This window comes from Pleurodeles waltl, chromosome 4_2, assembly GCF_031143425.1.
Source record: "Pleurodeles waltl isolate 20211129_DDA chromosome 4_2, aPleWal1.hap1.20221129, whole genome shotgun sequence".
In the NCBI taxonomy this organism is placed as follows: domain Eukaryota; kingdom Metazoa; phylum Chordata; class Amphibia; order Caudata; family Salamandridae; genus Pleurodeles; species Pleurodeles waltl.
The window spans coordinates 28,228,123-28,249,315 of NC_090443.1; the positions used below are offsets into that span (position 1 = coordinate 28,228,123).

Here is a 21,193-nt window from a genome sequence, read left to right on the forward strand (position 1 = left end):
GTGGGCTTTCTTGAATTCCCTACAGACTCTTGGGGCTCCGTGCGTTTGTGGGAATGTTCCAGTTCTGCTACCTTCTGCTCTAGCAGCACCCTCTGTTCTTTCCAGGCTTTGTTTTCCATCGCAGAGAGAGAGAGAGAGAGAGAGATCACCTCTCCGCGCACCACTGCTTTGAGAGATTCCCATAGTGTGGTTCAGGAGGTATACCCATCATCGTTTCGGCTAAGGTAGTCTGTGATCGTGCATCTCAAAGAGTCCACTGTATCCTGCGTCTGTAGGATTGTGTCCCGGAACCTCCATCCAACGCCTCAGGTGCAATTCATATCAATTTGGGTTGTTAAAGTTATAGGTGCATGATCTGGCAAAGTGCATGGCTCTATTGCAGTCGCCTGGACGTGAGCTCGGAACGCTGAAGAGGCTAGGAAGTAGTCTATGCGCATATAGGTTTTTGTGGCTGCTGAGTAAAAGGTATAGTTTCAGAGGTTTGGATGTGCATTCCTCCATATATCCACTAAGCCACAGTCTGCGAGCCAGTGAAGTCCTGTTGGGGAGAGAGTGCCCGTCTGCCCATGTCGGTGCCCTGACCGGTCTAGATCATTGTCCATAATGAGGTTGAATTCACCTCCCACAAGTATTGCTGTGTCAGGGGTGGTCAACGGTGGAGAGAGAGCCTGTGTCATGAATGCCTCTTGATGTGTGTTAGGCGCATAAATATTAGCTATTGTGAAATGGAATGATTCTATCCGCACCCTGTAGGCTAAATATCTACCTTTTATCTCATGAACTTTGGTGAGGAATTCCCCAGGGAATGTTTTGGAAACTAAGATCGCTAACCCCCCCGTGTTTCGTGGAAGATGAGGACCAGTATTGTTGAGGGAACCACTTGGAGCGCATAGCAAATGTGTCTCTTGTAGTAGGCATATGTGGCTCTCTTACCGCTTGAGGAAGGAGAGGATCGCTAGCCGCTTTGAGGGGTTGTTGAGGCCTCGGATGTTGAGGCTCAGGCACTTAAGTGTCAAGTGTGTGAAGTGTGAGGGGGAAAGCTAGGACATCTGTGTGTTGTGGGTAGCCAGGATCCAGGGGTAATATTGTATTGTGTGGCTATGTAGGAGTCTGCGGGCAGTTGTGTCTTATGGCATCTCATGCGGGAGGCGAACACTATTGTTAACAGGGTGGCATAACAGGTGCTCCTCTAACAATAACCAAGTCCTCTATATGAGGTCCACTATAGACGGGGCTTCAAGCAAATCTCAGGGGTGTCTCGTGAGATCTGGGTAAGCGGTCCAGAGGCTCTGCCTCCAGGCCCCATGGCAGTACTTGTCGGGCCGGGGACATTGGGGCGGCCCATGGATCCCACCAGCTATGAACCGTCTATGAAGGGCCCGCACCGCAAACCTCACGAACCAGTGATGTTGGGTGGCAATGTAAATGTGCAAGTAGGCGTCCATAAGATCCAAGGTTGTCAGAAAGTGGTTGAGTGAGATCAGAGGAATAATTCTTTTAATTTGATATCCTGAATGAAGGAATTGAGATTCTTCAAATTGATGACCAGGCAGCAATCCCCTGAAGGCTTTGGATCAAGGAAGACAACAGAGTTAACCCCTTGACCTCACTCCTTTTCTTGGGACAGGAATCATTATGCCCTTTTTTAAGGAAGTGAAATCCCTTCCAACAATGCCTTCTTTTTGATCTGGTTTTGAGGCAATGGAGTACATATGATCCATGCAGATACTGGAGGAGCCATAAAGTCTATCAAACAGCATCTTAGAAACAACAGCTTTTAGAATGACATCAGTATTCTTGCCCTTCAAATAGACTTTATGCCTTGCAGCAATCAATTCCCCCCCCCCCTCCCTGGGAGCGCGGATGGTCTCACCACATCAAAAGAAATATCAGATAGAAATTCAATCTGACTTTACAGGGTTTTCAACAAGGGGAGACAGTATGTTCCATGCTGAATGGCCAAAAAAAAGCTTTGAAATCAGTAATGAGGGACTGCGATGTGTATGCCCCATAATGTCCTCCTCTCCTAGCCACATGGGCCCCAGAAAAGACATATCTCAAGGCACTCTGTTTTTATCTGATGCATCCTTTAAAATGTTTTCCTCTGCCATGGAAGAGCGACCCACCAGGCTGGCTCCCAGAGAATCAACATGAACAGTGCCCAGTAACACAGAGTCCACTTCCTCAAAAGGATACAGCTTCAAAATAAACCTGGGCAACATGATCTTATCTGGATACCTCCATTCCTTTTTGATAACATCTTTAACAAACTGATGAATAGGTAATCCTGAAGTAGCCCTGAACTGGGTGGCCTTTGGAATTGCCTCAGCAGGGATTCATCAGAGGATCCAGGCTTGTAGATAGGAGGAAAACCTGTATTTTCTCTTATATTGGTCAACAAGTCCCCACCATGTCTTTTGAAAAATATTTCCTCTTTAGATCAGAGGGGGCAGGTGCATCAGCAGATGAGACTTAAGACAAGGAAAGCTTCTCTGCACCCCCTTGGCTTAAGTAGAAGGAAGGGGGAGACTTGTCCTTAAAGGCAGGCAGGGTCTCTAATACAATCCACCTTATCTTGTCCTCTTCTGTCCCTTCATGCTTTCTTCTATGTTTAGGTAAAGGGGACTGCCCAGGAGAGGAAGATGCAGTAGAGAGAGAGGGGGAAGCATGCCTCTTCTTAGTCATTTCCCAATATTCACCAGAGCAAACACAGCAAGCTAGATCAGCAACCAGCCAACACAGCTGGAGCAGCCACTCACCTTGGGCTCTTCATATCTTTGAAAAGAAGTGAGCTGCCTTTTGCGTGTCCAAGCTGTAAGGAATGCACATGCGGACCTCAGGGATGCTCATGCTCCGCATTTGCGCCATAGAGAAGAGCCTGCTACACATGTGCCATGCTGACACTACCCATGCATACATGAACAGCACTAAACCCACATGCACGAACCCAACCAATCATGCATGGGCAAGGTTTAATCATGCAACGCACACCGGGCACTTACCCGAATGCTCCCTCAGATGCCCACCTTACCGGAGAGAACACTGAAGAACCCAGATGGTTCCATCCCAAAGTCCTGCCCTACAGGAAAGGCTTTATCCAAGGATGGTACAGGAGAGGACTCTGCAACAGGTCCTTACACCCAGAGGCGGACCCTTTCCCAACGGAGGCCTGCCACCTTCCAACCCCAGCAGGACAGGTGAGACAGACCCCACAGCATGCAAGGCCCCAGCCCAGCAGGGACTTCCTCATCCCATCACAAGAAACAAAAAAACAGGAGAAGTCAGGACTGCCAGACCCCTTTATGGCACCAAGGTTGGGTGGATGGGAAGGGGTGTGGAATTTAATAAAACATCTACTTGTCTATTGGACAGGTTGCTTCTTACATCTAGTTGTCCTGTAAAAAAATCCTACTTGTCCAGTGTATAGCGGCAACAATTTATGGCACAATTGCATTATGGTAAGAGCTCTGATAATAGCCTCTCTAATAACGCCACGGCTAATACCATAGAAGGGCTGAATACTAGCAATTAGAGGCCCTAGTATAGCAATTTCCTTATTTTGCCTCCTTTTCACAGATCTACATACTGGGGCTGGAGGAAGCAGTAAGCAATAGTTCCAGGGCTGGAATGCCTTTGAGTCTGTGCAAACCAACTAACTTGCATGTTTTAAGGATTTTCACCAGCTCTTCTCTAATCTTTTCCCATACTGAAAAAAGTTGGAAATTTACTCCTGACAAGGGCAGAAGTAGAAGTCCTTCCAGGGTTGAGGAAAAAAGTAGTTGGGGAGAAAGTGAACTTGTAAATGCTCAATAGATTTTTGAATGTGCAAATCTACACATGCATATTTGCTTGTGCTAAAATACGGTTCACAAATGTTTTCTAGAAATACAATTTCCTGGTCTACTACTGTAAATTATTGTGAAGTCATGCACATCACGAATTCAAAGACATCTACCATGGGTCCACTTTTATGACTTTCTTTAGGAATTGGGCCCCTTATTAGGTCTGGCGTTATCAAGACATTTTGGGGCATATTTATACTTTGTTTGCGCTGAATTAGCATCAATCTTTTGGACGCTAATTCAGAGCAAACTTAACTCCTTATATTATAATATTGGAATTAAAGTCATTTTTGGATGCGTGAACCTACTTGCGTCAATGGGATGCAAGGTAGGCGTTCCCGCCCAAAAAATGACTAAGGCCCTAGCGCCTTATTTATCCTCCCGTACAAAAATGGTGCACGGGAGGAAGGCGGGCATTATTTAACGCCTGGGCCAGGGCAGGCGTTAGGGGACCCGTGGGCCCATTTTCATGGTAGAACACCTTGGAAAGAGCCCACAGGTGCCCTCCCCAGACCCCAGGGACACCCACACCAGAGGGACAGCAGAGGATGGGGGACCCCATCCCAGGTAAGTAGAAGTAAGTATTTTGTTTTAATTTTTAAAGTGCCTTATGGGGCCCTGAAATGGGCCCCCCTACATGGCGTTGGGTGCAATGGCCATGCCCAGGGCACCCTTGTCCCCTGTGCTGGCCATTGGGGTGGTGGGCATGACTCCTGTCTTTCATAAGACAGGAGTCATGTGGTATGGTAGATTCAGTGTCAATAAATGACGCTAGGCTGGTTAGAGTCCTCATTTTTTACTCTAACCGGCCCAACGTCATTTTTTAAAGCTAAACCCCCTTCTCATAATACTGCCACCCCCACCCGGCTAACATCAATTTTTTGATGCTAGCCCACCCTTTGCACTGGATTGCACCATTCCATTAATATGGTGCCCGGCTGGCGTCCTGGAATGGCACAAGCCGGCGCTATACTTTTTGCGTCAAAAAAGTACAAATCAGGGCCTTTGTTTTTATTAAAATTCTATTTCTCTCTCTATCTATTGCCTGGCTTTACTGTGAATTACAGCATTCTGCCCTTCCACAAGGAGCTTATTGATACACAACGTAGTTTTGTTCAGTGGCAGGATCTACAGTGGCAATGTGTGCTTTTTGAGACCCCAAAAACGTTTTCCGCTTTTTGCCAAGGTTTGTTACAATGGTGAGGATTTGGCAGCTACCACAACAATAAAGTGTTACAAAAGCCATGTAAAAACAAGACAAGCATTGACAAAACCATAACACTGACAACCGATGTCGGATCAGTTGGCTTTGCCAGTGCTTGTTTATTTTCATGTTTACCATAATCTTGTGGAAAATGGTTACACTGATTTTCCATTATGGATATTTTTTTGGAAATACCAGCATGCATCAACACAATTTACTAAATGATGCTTCCAAGAAATAGTACCTAAAATTTCCCAGTCCTTTAGCAAAACCTTTTTTTTCCGACTTGCATTTTTTTAATGGAAATTTTATTTTCAAAGCAAAGAACCATCAATCTTGCTTAAAAGCTTCTGCAAACATATGCATCTAATCAGAGAATTCTGGGAGCATTATACACAGCCTCATATTGCTAAACCTTTCAAATGTGTCCACACTTTTTTTTTTACTGGAACCATCAACAGTAGTGCAGTGTGAACTTATAATATTTATTTAGAGCACTTGCCCTAATAATAAAGGCTTTGTATTAACCCCTTCGGTGTGCATGACGGAATGGTTTCATCATGTGCACTGGTAGGTGTGTGTGGAAGATGGAACCTTTCTGTCCTCACACTGGCCCGCGAGGGAAGCACTGGTGTTCACCTTGTGGGCAGCCCACTTTCACCTCCCACAGGGGATGGCAGCACAAGCTCTTCCGCTGCCACCCCCAACCTCCCCACCCCAGCAATCTGATGAGGTTGGCACGCACAACATGTGCCAACGTCATCAAAAGCAGCCCAACCCACTGGAAGCCATTTGGCTTCCAGCCGCATCGGACAAGGTAGGTTCTTCCCTCTGGGGGCTTCTTGGTGCACAGAGGCATTGGGGGAGAGGAAACAGTTTTTCCTCTCCCCCGATGTCTCTCTGTAGGGCATTCCTGCTGCATGATAGCCCATGGGGTCATAAATGTGTAACAGGAATGCTTCTCACTAGTGCCAGAGATTTGTTTTGGAGAATGGTAAGCGGCCCCTTGGACAAGAGCTGTTCAAATGAAAGGGGGCAATTTTTGCCCATTTTTTGCCCCCCTCCCCTCAAGGGCAGACTGGACCTATTTTGAGGCCCATCCGCCCTCGGGAGGGCAGAAAACCCACTAGAGCCAGAGATTATTTAAGATTATGTTTTGGGGGCGGCCCCTTAGGCAATGGTCGCCCAATGTTTTGGTCGTTTTCTGCCCCCCAAGGTGGCAAATAACCCACTAGAGCCAGCGATTTTTTTGGTATTATGTCTGGGGGTGGCCCCTTGGGTAAAGGTCACCTCTATGGGGAATAAAAGTTTTTAAAATTAATTTTGGCTGTTTTTTCTGTCCCCCTTGGTAGCAGATTGGCCAATATTTTTAGGCCCATCTGCCCCCAAGGTGGACAGAAAAGCACTAGACACTAGAGAAAGTATGTGTGTGTGTGTCTGGAGTTCGACTGGCAGTGTGTGTGGACTAGCGTTTGGCTGGCGGTGTGTGTGGACTGGCATTTGGGTAGTTACATAGCATTTTATAATGTTAAAAGTTTTAATTCTTGTCATTTGCATTGTGATTGTAATGTTTAATTTCTCCTTTGTATTCTAGTGAAAAGCTTTTGATTACCTTTGCTGTGATTCCTGCTTGCGGTTTTGTCACTGGTAGATCTGCCGTTTGTGGAGTTACATGGGTTTGGTAAGGAAATGTTTTTTTTACTATTTACTCTAAATGAGTATCATTTCCCTACGTAAATGTGTTCTTTGTAAACTGTGTCATAATAACTGCATGTTTAGCTTCTGTTTTATTGGTGTGAAATTCTCCTTCCATTTGTGCATGATGCGTATTGTGTTGTTTTGTAAGTAATTATTCTTGTTTTTCCTTTCTAGAGGGATATCGTTGGTGCTTGCTGTGTCTGTGTAGAGTAGGTGCTGATGTGTCTAGCTGACTTTGGCAAGTGAGTGGTATCATTGAGTATATATGTCTTTGTGCTAAAGGCACACTTTGCTTACTACTTATTTTACACAGAGTTGATGGTTGTGGACTTATTTGTCAAGTTACTTTTATTAGTCAGGATTATGGTTAACCACAAGATGACCACTCAGTAGGTTGTTGGGATGCTTTTTGAATCTTCCTCAGACCATGATTATGAGACTTACTCTGCATCTGAAGCAGAGGAGAAAGTGCAAGATTCTGGCAGTTAATTTTGTGTCCAAGAAGAATCATCTGATGATGAAGCCATTCTCAGTGTGGATGAAGAGCCTCTTTTAGAGGAGGACACTGATGTGCAGCAAGAGGCATCTGCATTGCAGCCTTGAGCTGAAAAGCTTCCCAATGGAAGAGCTGAACTTTGGGCTGCCCCAAACATTGTGCAGCCGGCGTTGCCTGCCTTTACTGGTGTCGCAGGGTATAGAGTGAATACTGAAACCGTTTTGCCTATAAAATTCAGTTGTTTATGGGTGATGTATTTTTGGACGAGATTGTTGAACAGACTCATTTGAATGCTGAACATTATTTGAGGGACAGCAGTGCCAGGCATAGGCCCCACTCAAGAGTTACCCAGTGCACTCTGACAAATTTGGACGAGATGAAGAAGTTTTTGGGTTTAACTTTTTTGATGGGCTTGGGAAGGAAGCTGTCCCTGTGTTCATATTGGTCTACTAGTCCCTGGATGGCAACAACTATTTTTTCTGAAACCATGACTCATGATCGGTATTTGCTTCTGGTTCAGATGCTGCATTTTGTTGGTAATGCTTTGGCGTTGCCACAAAATCACCCTGATTGTGACCGTTTTTTATAGATTCGGCCTGTCCTTGATCCCTTTGGAGATTGTTTTTCAGAGATCTATGTTCCAGAGAAAACATTAGCTTTAGGTGATTCTTTGGTTCTGTTCAAGAGCTGTTTGTTTTTTAGGCGATACATTTCTAGCAAGAGAGCATGGTATGGAATTAAGATGTATATACTATTTGAGAGCAGGACTGGATAGGTCTATAATTTCAGGGTGTACACTGGTAGGGATTGCAGTATTGGCCCCACCATTTGTCCGTCCACTTTTGGAGTTAATGAGAAGATTGTGTGGGAACTTGGTAGAGGTCTTTTTAACAAATGCCGCCATTTATATGTAGATAACTAATACACTGGTGAGTAATTGTTCAGGAAATTGGTCAAAGTGGACACTGTTTCTTGTGCCATAATCCCCTCTAACTGTAAAGGGGACCCAAGAGAGCTTGTTAAGAAAAATAATTTGAAAGGGGACAGTGCAGCGTTTTGCATAGTGATGAACATCTTGTTGTGAAAATTGCAGACAGGAGTGATGTGTACATGCTGACTACCATCCATGATGAAGTACTTCACCTGCGACTGTTTGGGGTCAGGTCGCTGAAGTGTGCAAACCTGTGTGCACTTTAGGCTATAATAGGCACATGGATGGTGTTGATAAAGTAGATCAGAGGTTGAAACCTTATACTGCTGTTCGTAAGGCTTCCATTTGGTATAAAACATTGGCTATCCATTTATTCTACTTAGCAACCTCTAATGCTTTTGTGTATTCAAGGACTGTTCTCCAGAGTCAAAGCGGACATTTGTTCAGTTTCAGCAGTCTGCGATAGGCAGCCTTGTTGTAGTGGAACAGGCGTGCGTTCCTAGAGTTAGAGTGGTGAAGGATGTGGCTAGAATGAAAGATCACCAATCTGCTGATCACATACCTCCCACGGCCAAAAAAGACGTTACCAGTAGGAGATATAGAGTCTTTATGCAAAGAAGTGTGTGGAAGGAGAGTCGTATGTACTGCCCTACTGTCCCAAACCTGGGCTGTGTATGCCTGCCTGTTTCAGAATGTAGCACACCCAAAAGAATATTTGGGAGCTACTGTGAGCGTAGAAGTAAACTGCCTGTTCTATAATGTTTGTTCAGTTTCATGGTTTGCATTAGTGTTGTGTATTTAGTTAGCGTTTGGTGTTTTTAGTTTTGCACTTACTTACAACTAATCTGTATTTATTTTTTGTTTAAAAAAAAAAATTATGGCGGTGTACATGGACTGGCGCTTGGCTGTTGGTGTGCGTGGACTGGCGCTTGGCTGGCGGTGTGTGCGGACTGGCGCTTGGCTGGTGGTGTGCGTGGACTGGCGCTTGGCTGGTGGTGTGCGTGGACTGGCGCTTGACTAGCAGTGTGCATGAGCTGGTGCTTGGCTAACAGTGAGCTGGCGCTTGGCTGGTGGTGTGTGTGAGTAGTTACTTGCTGCTGGTCACTACACACACTGCTAGCCAAAGCTCAGTTACACACTCCGTCAGCCAGTCGGATTGCTGTGCCAGGCATGTTGGCATATGAAAGTGATGGGCCCTTGAATGGCGCTGTCTGTTGATGTGAGTGTTGAATGTGCTGGGCCTGCGGCTGGTGCCGTGAATGGTCTTGTGTGTGTCACGTATGAAAGGTGTGGGAATGGACTGTAAAGCAGTTGGTGCCTTGACAGGGCTTTACAGCTCAAGAGCTGTGAGTCACCGGTTCAGTTTTTAGGGTGAGTGCGCAAGCGCTTCTGATCTGTTGTAAGAATTGTGGGCTTTTAACCACACCCACCTCATGCCCATCACTTTCATTCGTTCGTGGACTTGCCTTTCAAAAATCCCTTGAGGGTGTTCGTAAATGCTTTATGTTCGTCCCGCCTTGGTGCGGTTTTGTTACCCGCTTACAGACTGCCTCTGTTACATGGATTATTGCCTGATCGCTGATATGTTTGAGGCGAGCAAACTACTTTTCTTTTGTGTCCCTCCTTTCCGCTCATGGTGGCCATGGGGTTTTGAATCCGCTTGCACTACCGACCCTAGTACCTTCCACCCGTCCCTTAGTTTCCTGTTCATGTCTGCCGTCCCCACCACCTCTTCCATGTCGCTCCTTGTTTCATCTACTTTCCAAATTGAATTTCTCGTAAAAAATAGATGTAAGGAGAACTGTATTAACTAATTTGGATTAATAAAAGTCGTGACATATCGATTATTAAAAATCAAAAGTGTGAGAGGATGAAAGAAATTTGAATCTTAATGGCAGCTGTCAGTGCGACAAACTAAATGTGGAACAATGTTTTCACAAGGAGAAAAACTTACAGGAGAAGGAAAACTAAGCAGTAGGAGGCTGTACAAGCTGGACCTTTTACAGGATTCATCCACAGGTGGCTCAACAGTTATTAATGTTCTGCCCAGACAGCTGCCAACGCCATTTAGCACAAGTCTGTCAGAGCAAAGCATTATATCGCTGTGGCATTGCAAATCCAAAGCAGCCATGGCAACAAGATATAGAAATGAAAAAAACAAGGGGGTACACCTTGTGAAAGCTATGTAGCCCATGGCACTTTAATGCACTTGTTATATTTCATCAAGTAAATCAACATATGAACAGTTTTAAAATAGCTACAAAAAAATGCACTTATTCTAGAAATGCTTTAATTTACACTTCTGCCTTCAGCCCTAGTGCATTTGAGGGAGCCCGGGTAGGGGTGACTTTACGACAGATTGCTACCTTCTTTCCATGCAGCTACTTCGGTAGGTAGATATTTAGTACATGTTGTTGTTATTGCATCACATATGTTTGTAGACATTTGTGCTCTACAGATTGCTGAAATTATGACTGGCTATTGATGAAACTAGCACTGAACAGCTACTGCACATCACATCCATATCTGTTCACAACAGTGCTACAGTCATGTTGTTGCCAACCACGGGGTGTAGCTTGTTCCCTAGTCATAACAGTTGATTTACACCTCACTAAAATGTTGTTAAATACCTTAATTCAACTGAAAAATTTCAGAAAGCGCTCTATTAATCTAACCTGCACAGCATTTGCCCATTTGCCATACAAGTATAATGTTCCAGTAAGATTACAGATAGCCAAGGCAACTGGAATTATGCATCAGGGGAGGGCCAAATTATGTGGCAGAGTCAACTGAATAATGTGGCAAGAAAAAGCAAATTATGTGGTGTAATGCGACACATTTTATGATAGTGTTAGCTAATTATTTTGTGATTTTTAGGTCAAGCATGCAGACGCTTTGACCCATTGTAAGTACTGTGGGCTTTTAACCATGCCCAACTCACACCCATTACTTTCACTCGTTTGTGGGCTTGGCTTTCAAAACTCCCTTGATGTCATTGGTGATTACTTTACGTTTGTCCTGCCCTGGGGCGGTTTTGTTACCACCTTGCAGACTGACCATATTACATGGATAATTGCACAATTGTCTATTTACTGCAGCACGGGTGAACTATTTTTATCTTTTGTCTCTCCCCTTCGTGCTCCATAGCAGCCAATAGCACAAACTCCATTGGCGGTATTGGAGGGCTGGTCACATTGTTCACACTGTTGCCTAATCAGAATCATTTCTTTTGGCTGTCCCCTTCACGCTCAATAGTTTTAAAAAAACACTTATAGTTGATAAATGCTTTATGTAAAAAACACAAAAATTCACAGAGCCGATACTACACTATCCACTGCACTTGGGAAAAGTCGCCCCATAACGCTCTGCAAGCATTCTTTTTCAAAACATTTTTGCCCATAACTCTTAGGACAACGGGACCACCACCAAAACATTCAACATGATCACACTCTTTCTGTTTATGTCATCTCTGTGTGATTACTGTGGGGACCCCAAAATAATAATCCCTACCACCATTCAGTCCCTTTTTAAGCTCTCTTATGGCTGGAACGTTATTTTTCAGCTTGGAGTAGTCTGTGTTGTAAGGAGGGCCTTAGTACTGCAGTAGGCCTGCTAGGTCTGAAAACGTGTAAGGGACTATGGCCCTCATTTTGACAGTGGCGATAAAAACCACCTACCGCCGCGTCGACGGCCGCCAAAAGACCGTCGCCGCGCTACCATCTGTCTGCCATAATATGACCACAGCCAGATTTCTGCCACAAGAAGAGCGGAAATCCGGCTGTGGCCATACTGGTGGATGTCGGTAAGGTGGCGCTGCAACCACCAGCATCGACATGCCAGTAGACCGCCACCATCCGTATTATGACAAATAATACGCCTGGCGGTGTTCTGCTGGTGGACACTACTGGCGGGATCAGCACCCCGTCCCGTCCCCTGCCAGAAGACCCACTGGATTCAGGTAAGTCAGGTCTCCGAGGGGGGTGGGAGGTGTTATAAGTGTGTGTGGGGGGGGTGTGCATGTATATGTGAGTGTGTGCGTGAATGTGAGTGTGTGTGTAGTGTTGTTTGCGTGCGTGTATGAATGTGTGTGAGTGCGTGTATGAATGTGTGTGTGAGGGTGTGTATGATGTGTGTGAGTGTATGTATGGTAATGTGTATGCTTGCTGGCATGTATGTTAGGATGTGTGTGCGTAAATTAAAGTATGCATGCATGTATGTATGTGTGGATGAGTGTGTGTCTGCATGCGTGTGTGTGTGTTTTGGGGGGCGTAGCTGTAGAGGGGTGGGGATGTCTGGGGAGGTTTGGAGGGAGGGGGCCTCCTATCAGTGACAGGGAAGGAATTACCTGTCACTGATAGGGCCTACCGCCATGGTTTTTGTGGCTTTTGTAACACCACGAAAACCATGGCAGTAGGCAGGGACATAATACCACTGGCGGAACAATGGCAGCTGCCGGGCTGGAGATTCTTATCTCCAGCCCAGCGCCTGCTACCGCCATGGCGGTCGGAGTGGTTCATTGGTGGGTTGGCTTCAGCTTCAGGTCAGCTGCTTCTCTTCTCCCCTTCTGAGGGTGCAACTCTTCTTTGTCCTTGGTCTTCTTAGGTCGTCAAGATCTGAGTCCTTGGGTTCAGGGGGTCCACCTAAATACTCAACTTAGGGGCATTACAGGGAGTGCCAAGTGGCAGCCAATGGGTTGTCCACCTTTAAGGTGACTACAACCTTCTTATGACCACTTCCGTTGGGAAGTGGGCGTAACCCTGACCCTAAAGGTCTAATTCCATCCAAAACAAGATGGAGGAATTTAAAAAGTGGTGTCCACTTCTACTCGTCCAACTTAGGGGTGGGACTGGCATGAAGTGGGCACACCTCCTAATCTGACAAATGTTCCCGCCTGTCTTGCCACCAAAAGTGGGAATAGGACAGGGGGGTTAGTCATCGCTAACAATTGAAGACCTACGTCGCATTACAAAGGCAGCTACGCCTTTGAAGCTTTACGCCCTGGAATGTCCATCCTGCCTGGAGGAAGTGACATCACCCCCACCCAGTCCAGGTTTTTGTCTCTGGACCCCGAGAGCGCTGGCTCTCACCCTAGGGGGTCAGAAACGTGGCTCAGATGTCTGAACTGGTCAGGGCCGGTCAGTCGACACACTAGAAGCTGGTATGTTTTCAGGGGGCACAACAATGGCAGCCTATCATGTGCTTGGGTAGGTTTCCCTTAGGGTGGCACAGTTCGTGCTGCAGCCCTTAAGAGCCCTCCTTAGTACCACAGACCCTATGTACCAGAGGTACCATTTACTAGGGACTTACAGAGGCTGTTAAAGGTTTTACCAATTGGGGGAAATGACTGTGCAGTTTTGGGGAAAGAGATCTGCCACTGGGAACCTTGTTAGGAGGAACACTTTCAGTCGAAATTACATCAGATACCAGGCAAAATGTGGGGGCTAACCAAGCCAAAAAGGGTGCTTTCCTCCAGTGAACTTACAAGCTCTATATATCCCGCAACCAGAAGGGTCCAGCAGCTGTAACGGTATATTGCTTTCGATAATCTGCCAAACGTTACTGATGAAAACGTAGACAGAAGTGGCTGTTTTATCAACTCAAACTCATTATTTAATTTATTTCAACTGTTACTTCCTGTAGGAAAACCTTGAAGGATCTACACAAATAACCCCCTGCTGAATTCAGAATTTTGTCTACTTTTCAGTATAGCTTTCCAGGATTCACCATTGATTTCACACCTACTTCTGACACTAACTGGAAGGAGAGTGAAAGCACAAAATATAGAAAAAATGGTTTCTGTCCCAGTAAAATGCCAAAACTGTGTTGAAAAATGTGTTTTTCTGATTCTAGTCTGCCTGTTCCTGTAAGCTAGGAAGATGGTTATTTTATCACCACAAACTCTTCATTGATGCCACTTGCAGGGAAAAAACAGATGCTTTCTTCTGCAGCACTTTTGTTCAATTTTCCCCCAAACCCCAAAATCTAGATGTATTTTGGCTAATTTCTCTGTCCCCTCCATGGGAATCTACAAACCCTGGGCACTTATAGGATCCCCAGGAGGTTGAAAAAATGTACACAAATTTGGTAGCTTATGTGGACAAAACGTTATGGGGGCATAAGCTCAACTACCCCACATAGCCAAAATAAAGGCTTGGCACATGGGGGTGAACAAACCAACATAGTGGTATGTAAAGTAATGGTTGCCTTATGTAACGTTCTTATGTTTGGTGCTTCTTTTGTGTTGCACAATTTAAAGTTAGTTTGTATGTTTGGTATTGTATCGCACTTTATTTAAGTTTGAGGGGCCTCTCCATTCGGCATTCCTTTTCCATGGTTTCCAAACACTGCTCTAGTCAGTTGCAGCTTGGAGTTCATGGAGATGGGAGGTGCAGGACGTGGGCTCCTTATGTTCACACAAAAAACTGAAACTCTGTTCAGCATTCCTTTTCCATGGTTTCCAACCACTGCTCTAGTCAGTTGCAGCTTGGAGTTCATGGAGATAGGAGGTGGGCTCCTCATGTCTACAAAAACAAAAATCGCCAACTGCTGCCTCTTTATGTTGTTTCCATAGATGTGTTAAAAACTCAAAAAACTAAAGGATCCAACAATTCTAGGAAAATCATGCTTCCACTCAAGGAGTTTAAACTATTGTGTTGGTTAGTCTAACTCATTCAATTAGCAAGAAACTTGTTGTGAGTTTGATTAAAAATATCTGGAAATAGATGACCTGGTAAGGTAGAAGTCAGATGGCCAAACCACACAAGGGTCATCTGTCAACAAAAAGCACTGTATAGGGGTGTCGAATTCATATAGCCCGTCGCCCAGGACATATTGTTTGGAGTCAAGGACAACACGTTTTCATGTTTATTTTATCCTTGGGATAAGTAGGCCCAACGCCCTTTAAAATAAACCCTTTGGCTGTCAGTTTACAGGGAAGGGAACTGTCTGCAGCTGAGGTAATATTTGTGCCCATATGGTAATGCTCTTCGAACTTGTAGTTATGGTTCATTAACCTCATTGGTGCGGACGCCGGGCACTGGCCAACACCCACACTACCTCCCTGGTGCAGGTTACGAACAGCCTCATTTTGTAAGACAGCCTTGTTTTGTAAGACTCACCTGACTGAGTATGTGGTACTGGGCTTGGCGGCCATATAGGGAAACCTACCAAACCCAGACATTTCTGAAAACTAGACACCCGAGGCAGTCCACGGAAGTGTGACGTGTTTGGATTTCACAAAGTTTTCTTACCCAGAATACCCTGCAAAAGTGAAATGCTGATTAAAAACACTTATTGTTCCTTGCTTTTTCATCACAGAAACTACAGCAATGTGCAGGGATCCACAAAATTCCTACCACCCAGTGTTTCTCCACTTGTCCTGATAAAAACACAACCCCACTTGTGTGCCTGTGCCTAGTGTCTGCATCAGGAATGGATCACTCCAGGGTCAACAGAAGCCCTCATGCAAGGACTACCATTGACCCTTGTGTGATCCATTCCTGTCGCGGGCACTAGGTATACCCACACAAGTGAGGTACTATTTTTATCTGGCGACCTGGGGGAACGCTGGGTGGAGGGAAGTTTGTGTCTCCCCTCAGAATCCAGACCTTTACACCACGAAATGTGAGGAAAAATAGTTTTTTTTGCCAATTTTGAGGTTTGTAAAGGATTCTGGGTAACAGAACCTGGTTAGAGCCTCACAAGTCACCCCATTCTGAATTCCCCTAGGTGTCTACTTTTCAGATTTGTCCAGGTTTGCTAGGTTTTCCTATGTGCCTGCTGAGCTAGAGGACAAAATCCACAACTAGGCACTTTGCACAAAACAGCTCTGTTTAGGGGGGAAATGTGATGTGTCCATGTTGTGTTTTGGGGCATTTCCTGTTGCGGGCATTAGGTCTACCCACACAAGTGAGGTACCATTTTTATTGGAAGACTTGGGGGAATGCTGGGTGGAAGGAAATTTGTGGCTCCTCTCAGATTCCAGAACTTTCTATCACCGAAATGTGAGAAAAACGTGTTTCTTTTGCCAAATTTTGAGGTTTACAAAGGATTATGCTCAACAGAACCTGGTGAGAGCCCCACAAGTCACCCCATCCTGGATTCCCCTAGGTGTCTAGTTTTCAAAAATGCACAGGTTTGGTAGGTTTCCCTAGGTGCCGGCCGAGCTAGAGGCCAGAATCCACAGCTAGGCACTTTGCAAACAACAGGTCTGCTTTCTTTCGGAAAATATGATGTGTCCACATTGTGATTTTGGGCATTTCCTGTGGCAGGCACGAGGCCTACCCACACAAGTGAGGTACCATTTTTATCGGGAGAGTTGGGGGAATGCTGGGTGGAGGAACATTTGTGGCTCCTCTTAGATTCCAGAACTTTGCATCACCTAAATGGAAAGAAAAAGTGTTTGTTTTTTTGCCAAATTTTGAAGTTTGCAAAGCATTCTTGGTAACAGAACCTGGTGAGAGCCCCACAAGTCACCCCATTATGGATTCCCCTAGGTGTCTACTTTCCATAAATGGATAGGTTTGCTAGGTTTCTCTCAGTGCCGGCTGAGCTAGAGACCAAAATCCACAGCTAGGCACTTTGCAAAAAACAAGTCAGATTTCAATGTAAAAATGTGAGGTGTCCGTGTTGCTTTTTGGGGCGTTTCCTGTCACGGGCACTAGGCATACCTATACAAGAGAGGTACCATTTGTATCGGGAGACATGGGGGAACACAGACTAGAAGAACAAGTGTTACTGCCCATTTTCTTTCTCTACATTTTCTCCTTCCAAATGTAAGACAGTGTGTAATAAAGAAGTGTGTTTGAGAAATGCCCTGTAATTCATATCCAAGTAAGGGGACCCCTGAATTCAGAGATGTGCAAATACCCACTGCTTTTCAACACCTTATCTTGTACCCACTTTGGAAATTCAAAAGTTTCCTTGACACCTATTTCTCACTCTTTATATTTCACCAAATGAATTGCTGTATACCCGGCATACAATGAAAACCCACTGCAAGGTACAGCTCATTTATTGGCTCTGGGTACCTAAGGTTCTTGATTAACCTATAAGCTCTATATATCCCCACAACCAGAAGATTCCAGAAGACACAACGGGGTATTGCTTTTGAAAATCTGACATCGCAGGAAAACTTTACAGAGTAAAACGTGGAGAGAAATTGCTGTTTTTTTCACCTGAATATCAATACTTTTTTATTTCAACTGTTATTTTCTGTAGGAAAACCTTGGATCAACACAAATGACCCCTTGCTGAATTCAGAATTTTGTCTACTTTTCCAAAATGTTTAGCTGTCCGGGATCCAGCATGGGTTTCACACCCATTTCTGTCAATAACTGGAAGGAGGCCAAAAGCACAAAAAATAGTACAAATGGGATATGTCCCAGTAAAATACCAAAATTGTGTTGAAAAATGTGGTTTTCTGATTCAAGTCTGCCTGTTCCTGAAAGCTGGGAAGTTAAGGATTTTTGCACTGCAAAGCCTTTGTTGATGCCATTTTCAGGGAAAAAAACACATGCTTTCTTATGTAGCCCTTTTCCCAATTTTTGGGAAAAAAACAAAATGTTTGCGGTATTTTGGCTAATTTCTTTGTCTCCTCCAGGGGAAACCACAAACTCTAGGTACCGTTGGAGTCCCTAATATGTTGGGGAAAAAAGGACACAAATTTGGCGTGGATAGCCTATGTGGACAAAAAGTTATGAAGGCCTAAGTGCGAACTACCCCAAATAGCCAAATAATGGCTCAGCACTGGGTGATAGCCCAGCAGCTAAGGGGTTAATGCAAAGCCTTTATTACTAGGGTGAGCACTCTAAATAAATACTGTAACTACTACGGACAGTGGTTGCAGTAAATAAAAAAGCGTACAAACATGTTTGAAAAGTTTAACAATTTGATGCTTTGTATAATGCTCCGAGAATGCTCTCTGATTAGATGCAAATGTTTGCAGAAGCTGGTAAGGAAGATTGTTGATTCCTTGATTTCAAAATAAAATGTCTAGAAAAAAATGCAAGTATGAACAAAAAGGTGTTGCTAAATTACTGTGAAATTGTGGGCACTCTTTCTTTGAAGCATCCTTAAGTAAGATGTGCTGATGCATGCTAGTGCTTCCAAACAATATTCATATTGGAAAATCAGTGTCAACATTTACAACAAGATTGTGGGAAACATGAAAATAAACAAGCACTGGCAAAGCCAACTGATCCAACATTAGTTATCAGTCTTTTGATTTTGTCAACATGTATCTTGTTTTGACATGGCTTTTGTAACACTTTATTGGTGTAGAAGCTCCCAGGCCTTCACCATTGTAACAAACATTGGGAAAAAGCACAAAAAAAAGGTTTTTGATCTAAAAAAGCACACAGTGCTACAGTAGTTTCTGGCACTGAGCAAAACTACTTTATGTGCCAACATGTTCCTTGTGGAAGAGCAGAATGCTATCGCTCATAGTAAAGCCAGCTGATAGAGAGATAAATAGAATTTTAATATAAAAAAGGGGCATATTTATTCTTTGTGCCTCACTTGCGTCATTTTTTTTACGCACTTAACCCCACATTTATATTTTGACGCTAGACACATCTAGCGTCAAAATGTTGGAGTTTGCGCCATTTCTTGGATGCATGAACTCACCTTGCGTCAATGAGGTGCAAGGTAGGCTTTCTCATCCCAAAAATTACACTATCCCCATTGCGCCATATTTATCCCCTGTGCTAAAATGACGTACGCGTGGGAGGCGCCCCCAAATAATGGCACTAACCTTGCTTAGTGCCATTATTTAACGCCTGGGTCAGAGCAGACGTTAGGGGACCTGTGTACCCATTTCCATGGCTAAACGTCATGGGGTGAACACAGGCTCACAAGTGCCCACCCTAAGCCCCAGGAACACCCCCATCCACACCAGAGGGACACCAGAGGGACACCAGAGGATGGGGGACCCCATCCCAGGTAAGAAGGGTAAGTATAGGTAAATATTTGTAAAAAATGTTTTAAGTGTCATTGGGGGCTATGACATGGGGCCTCCTCCATGGCACTGGGTGCAATGGTCGTGCCATGCCCAGGGTACACTGGTCCCCTGTGCTGGTCATTGGGGTGGTGGGCATGACTCGTGTCTTTTATAAGACAGGAGTTATGTGTTATGGATGGCTGTGCATCAGGAAATGACACTGGGCTGGTTAGCGGCATTTTTTTTTTTTTTTACGCTTAACCTCCATCTCCTCTACTGCCACCCCACCCGGCTAGCTTCTTTTTTTTTCCAATGCTAGCCCAAGCATAGCATCGGCTTGCGCCATTCCATAAATCTGGCGCCCAGCTGGCGCTTTGGAATGATGCATGCTGGCGGTAAACTTTTTGGCGCAAAACTGCATTAGCACAGTTTTTCACCAAAAAGTATAAAAATGCCTTGGTTAACATCATATCTAAATAGGGGCCCATTTCCTAAAGAAAGTCACAAAAAGTGCACCCATGGTATAGGTCAGTGGTTCCCAACCTGTGGTCCGGGGACCCCTGGGGGTCCACGAAGCCTTCTCAGGGGGTCCACGAGAGCCTAGAAAATTAAAAAATATTAACAAATTAGGTCCCCAGCTTCCAGTAATTACTCAGACGGGGGTCCCCGGATTCTCATGATGATTCAGTGGGGGTCCCTCGGTTCCATTATTGTTAAAGTGGGGGTCCACAGGAATCAAAAGGTTGGGAACCACTGGTATAGGTCTTTGAATTAGTGGATTTCGTGAATTCACAAGAATTTCCAGAAGTAGGCAAGGCAATCGTATTCTTACCAAATATTTGTGAACTGTATTTTAGCATGAGTATATATGCATGTGCAGATTTACTCATGCGAAAATGTATTTAGCGTTTACAAGTTCAATTTCCCTCCAACCACTTTTTTTCCCAACCCTGGAAGAACTTATACTTCTGCCCTTGTCAAACGTACATTTCTAACCTTTCTCAGTATGGGAAAAGATTAGAGAAGAGCTGGTGAAAATCCTTAAAACATGCAAGTTAGTAGGTTTGCTCAGACTCAGAGGTATTCCAGCCATGGAACTATTGCTTACTGCATCCTCTAACCCATGTGTGGATCTGTGGAAAAGTGGCAAAATAAGCAAACTGCTATAGTAGGGCTTGGAATTGCTATTATACAAGCCCTACTATAGTATTAGCCCTCGTTTATTCAGAAAGGCTATTACCAGAGCTCTTACATAATATAATGAGAAAGCTGCCATAATTTGTTGCTGCACTACATGGCACCAAAGGGACAAGCAGACTTTTTTTTTAACAGGAGTAGATTTAGGAAGCAACCTGTCCCATGGACGAGTAGATATTTTATTTAATTCCACACCCATGACTGTAACACCTAGCCAGAATACAGAGGTCAGTGACATCAAATATTGCATCGAGACATAAATACACAGATAACTTCAAACAACCAGAAGGGGGCTATGCATACAGAGTGAAAAACTAAAAACTTGAAACCCGGAACTTAGACTTAGCAAACGGAAGTACAGCCACAGTATCCGGAAGACAGCGCATCAAAACCAGGAAGTGAGACTTAAAGCGGACCATTCCTGCCATGAGGCCGGGAGTGATGTTGAAGAGCAATTTCGGGACTAACCGTAAGATGCAGCTGGTGTTTCCGTCCTGTAACACCACCGAAGAATAGCAATAGGAGTCCTATAGGGCCAGTCAGCAGCCACCGGACACTTCGCGCATCCATTCTCGGTCGCGTCACCACAACAACCCACCGGAAATCCCTCCTACCGGAAACAGTTAACCCAATCAGAGAGGAATACCTTACCCTTACTGACTGGGATATTGTCCTATTGGTGTGCTAGAGACAGCCATCTGGAACACTATACAGTCGCGTCAGTTTACGGAAACCGAGCCTCCTCCACCAACGGTCAAGAACAAAACGGAAAGCTTCTCCCCTCGCTACCTGTCCCAAGATGGACAAGGTTTTAGAATGGCATGCGCTTTAGCCAGTAAGGCCATTAGACCACCACAGTACATCAAACCTACGCGCATGGAGTGTT

The 21,193-nt window shown here is 44.7% G+C and overlaps 1 protein-coding gene across 4 annotated transcripts in view; it reads right to left on the reverse strand.

Moving 5' to 3' along the window:
• GPR108 (G protein-coupled receptor 108) overlaps positions 1-20,907 on the reverse strand; it is a 113,510-nt gene extending 92,603 nt beyond the window's left edge. For 2 of the 4 annotated variants that reach the window (XM_069230475.1, XM_069230474.1), the window contains exon 1: positions 20,776-20,907. In XM_069230475.1, the coding sequence (XP_069086576.1) occupies positions 20,776-20,877 (102 nt within the window). In that variant the 5' untranslated portion in view covers positions 20,878-20,907. The remainder of the gene's footprint in view (positions 1-20,775) is intronic. The other 2 variants (XM_069230479.1, XM_069230477.1) reach the window with 1 other exon arrangement.
• Positions 20,908-21,193: the final 286 nt, after the last annotated feature.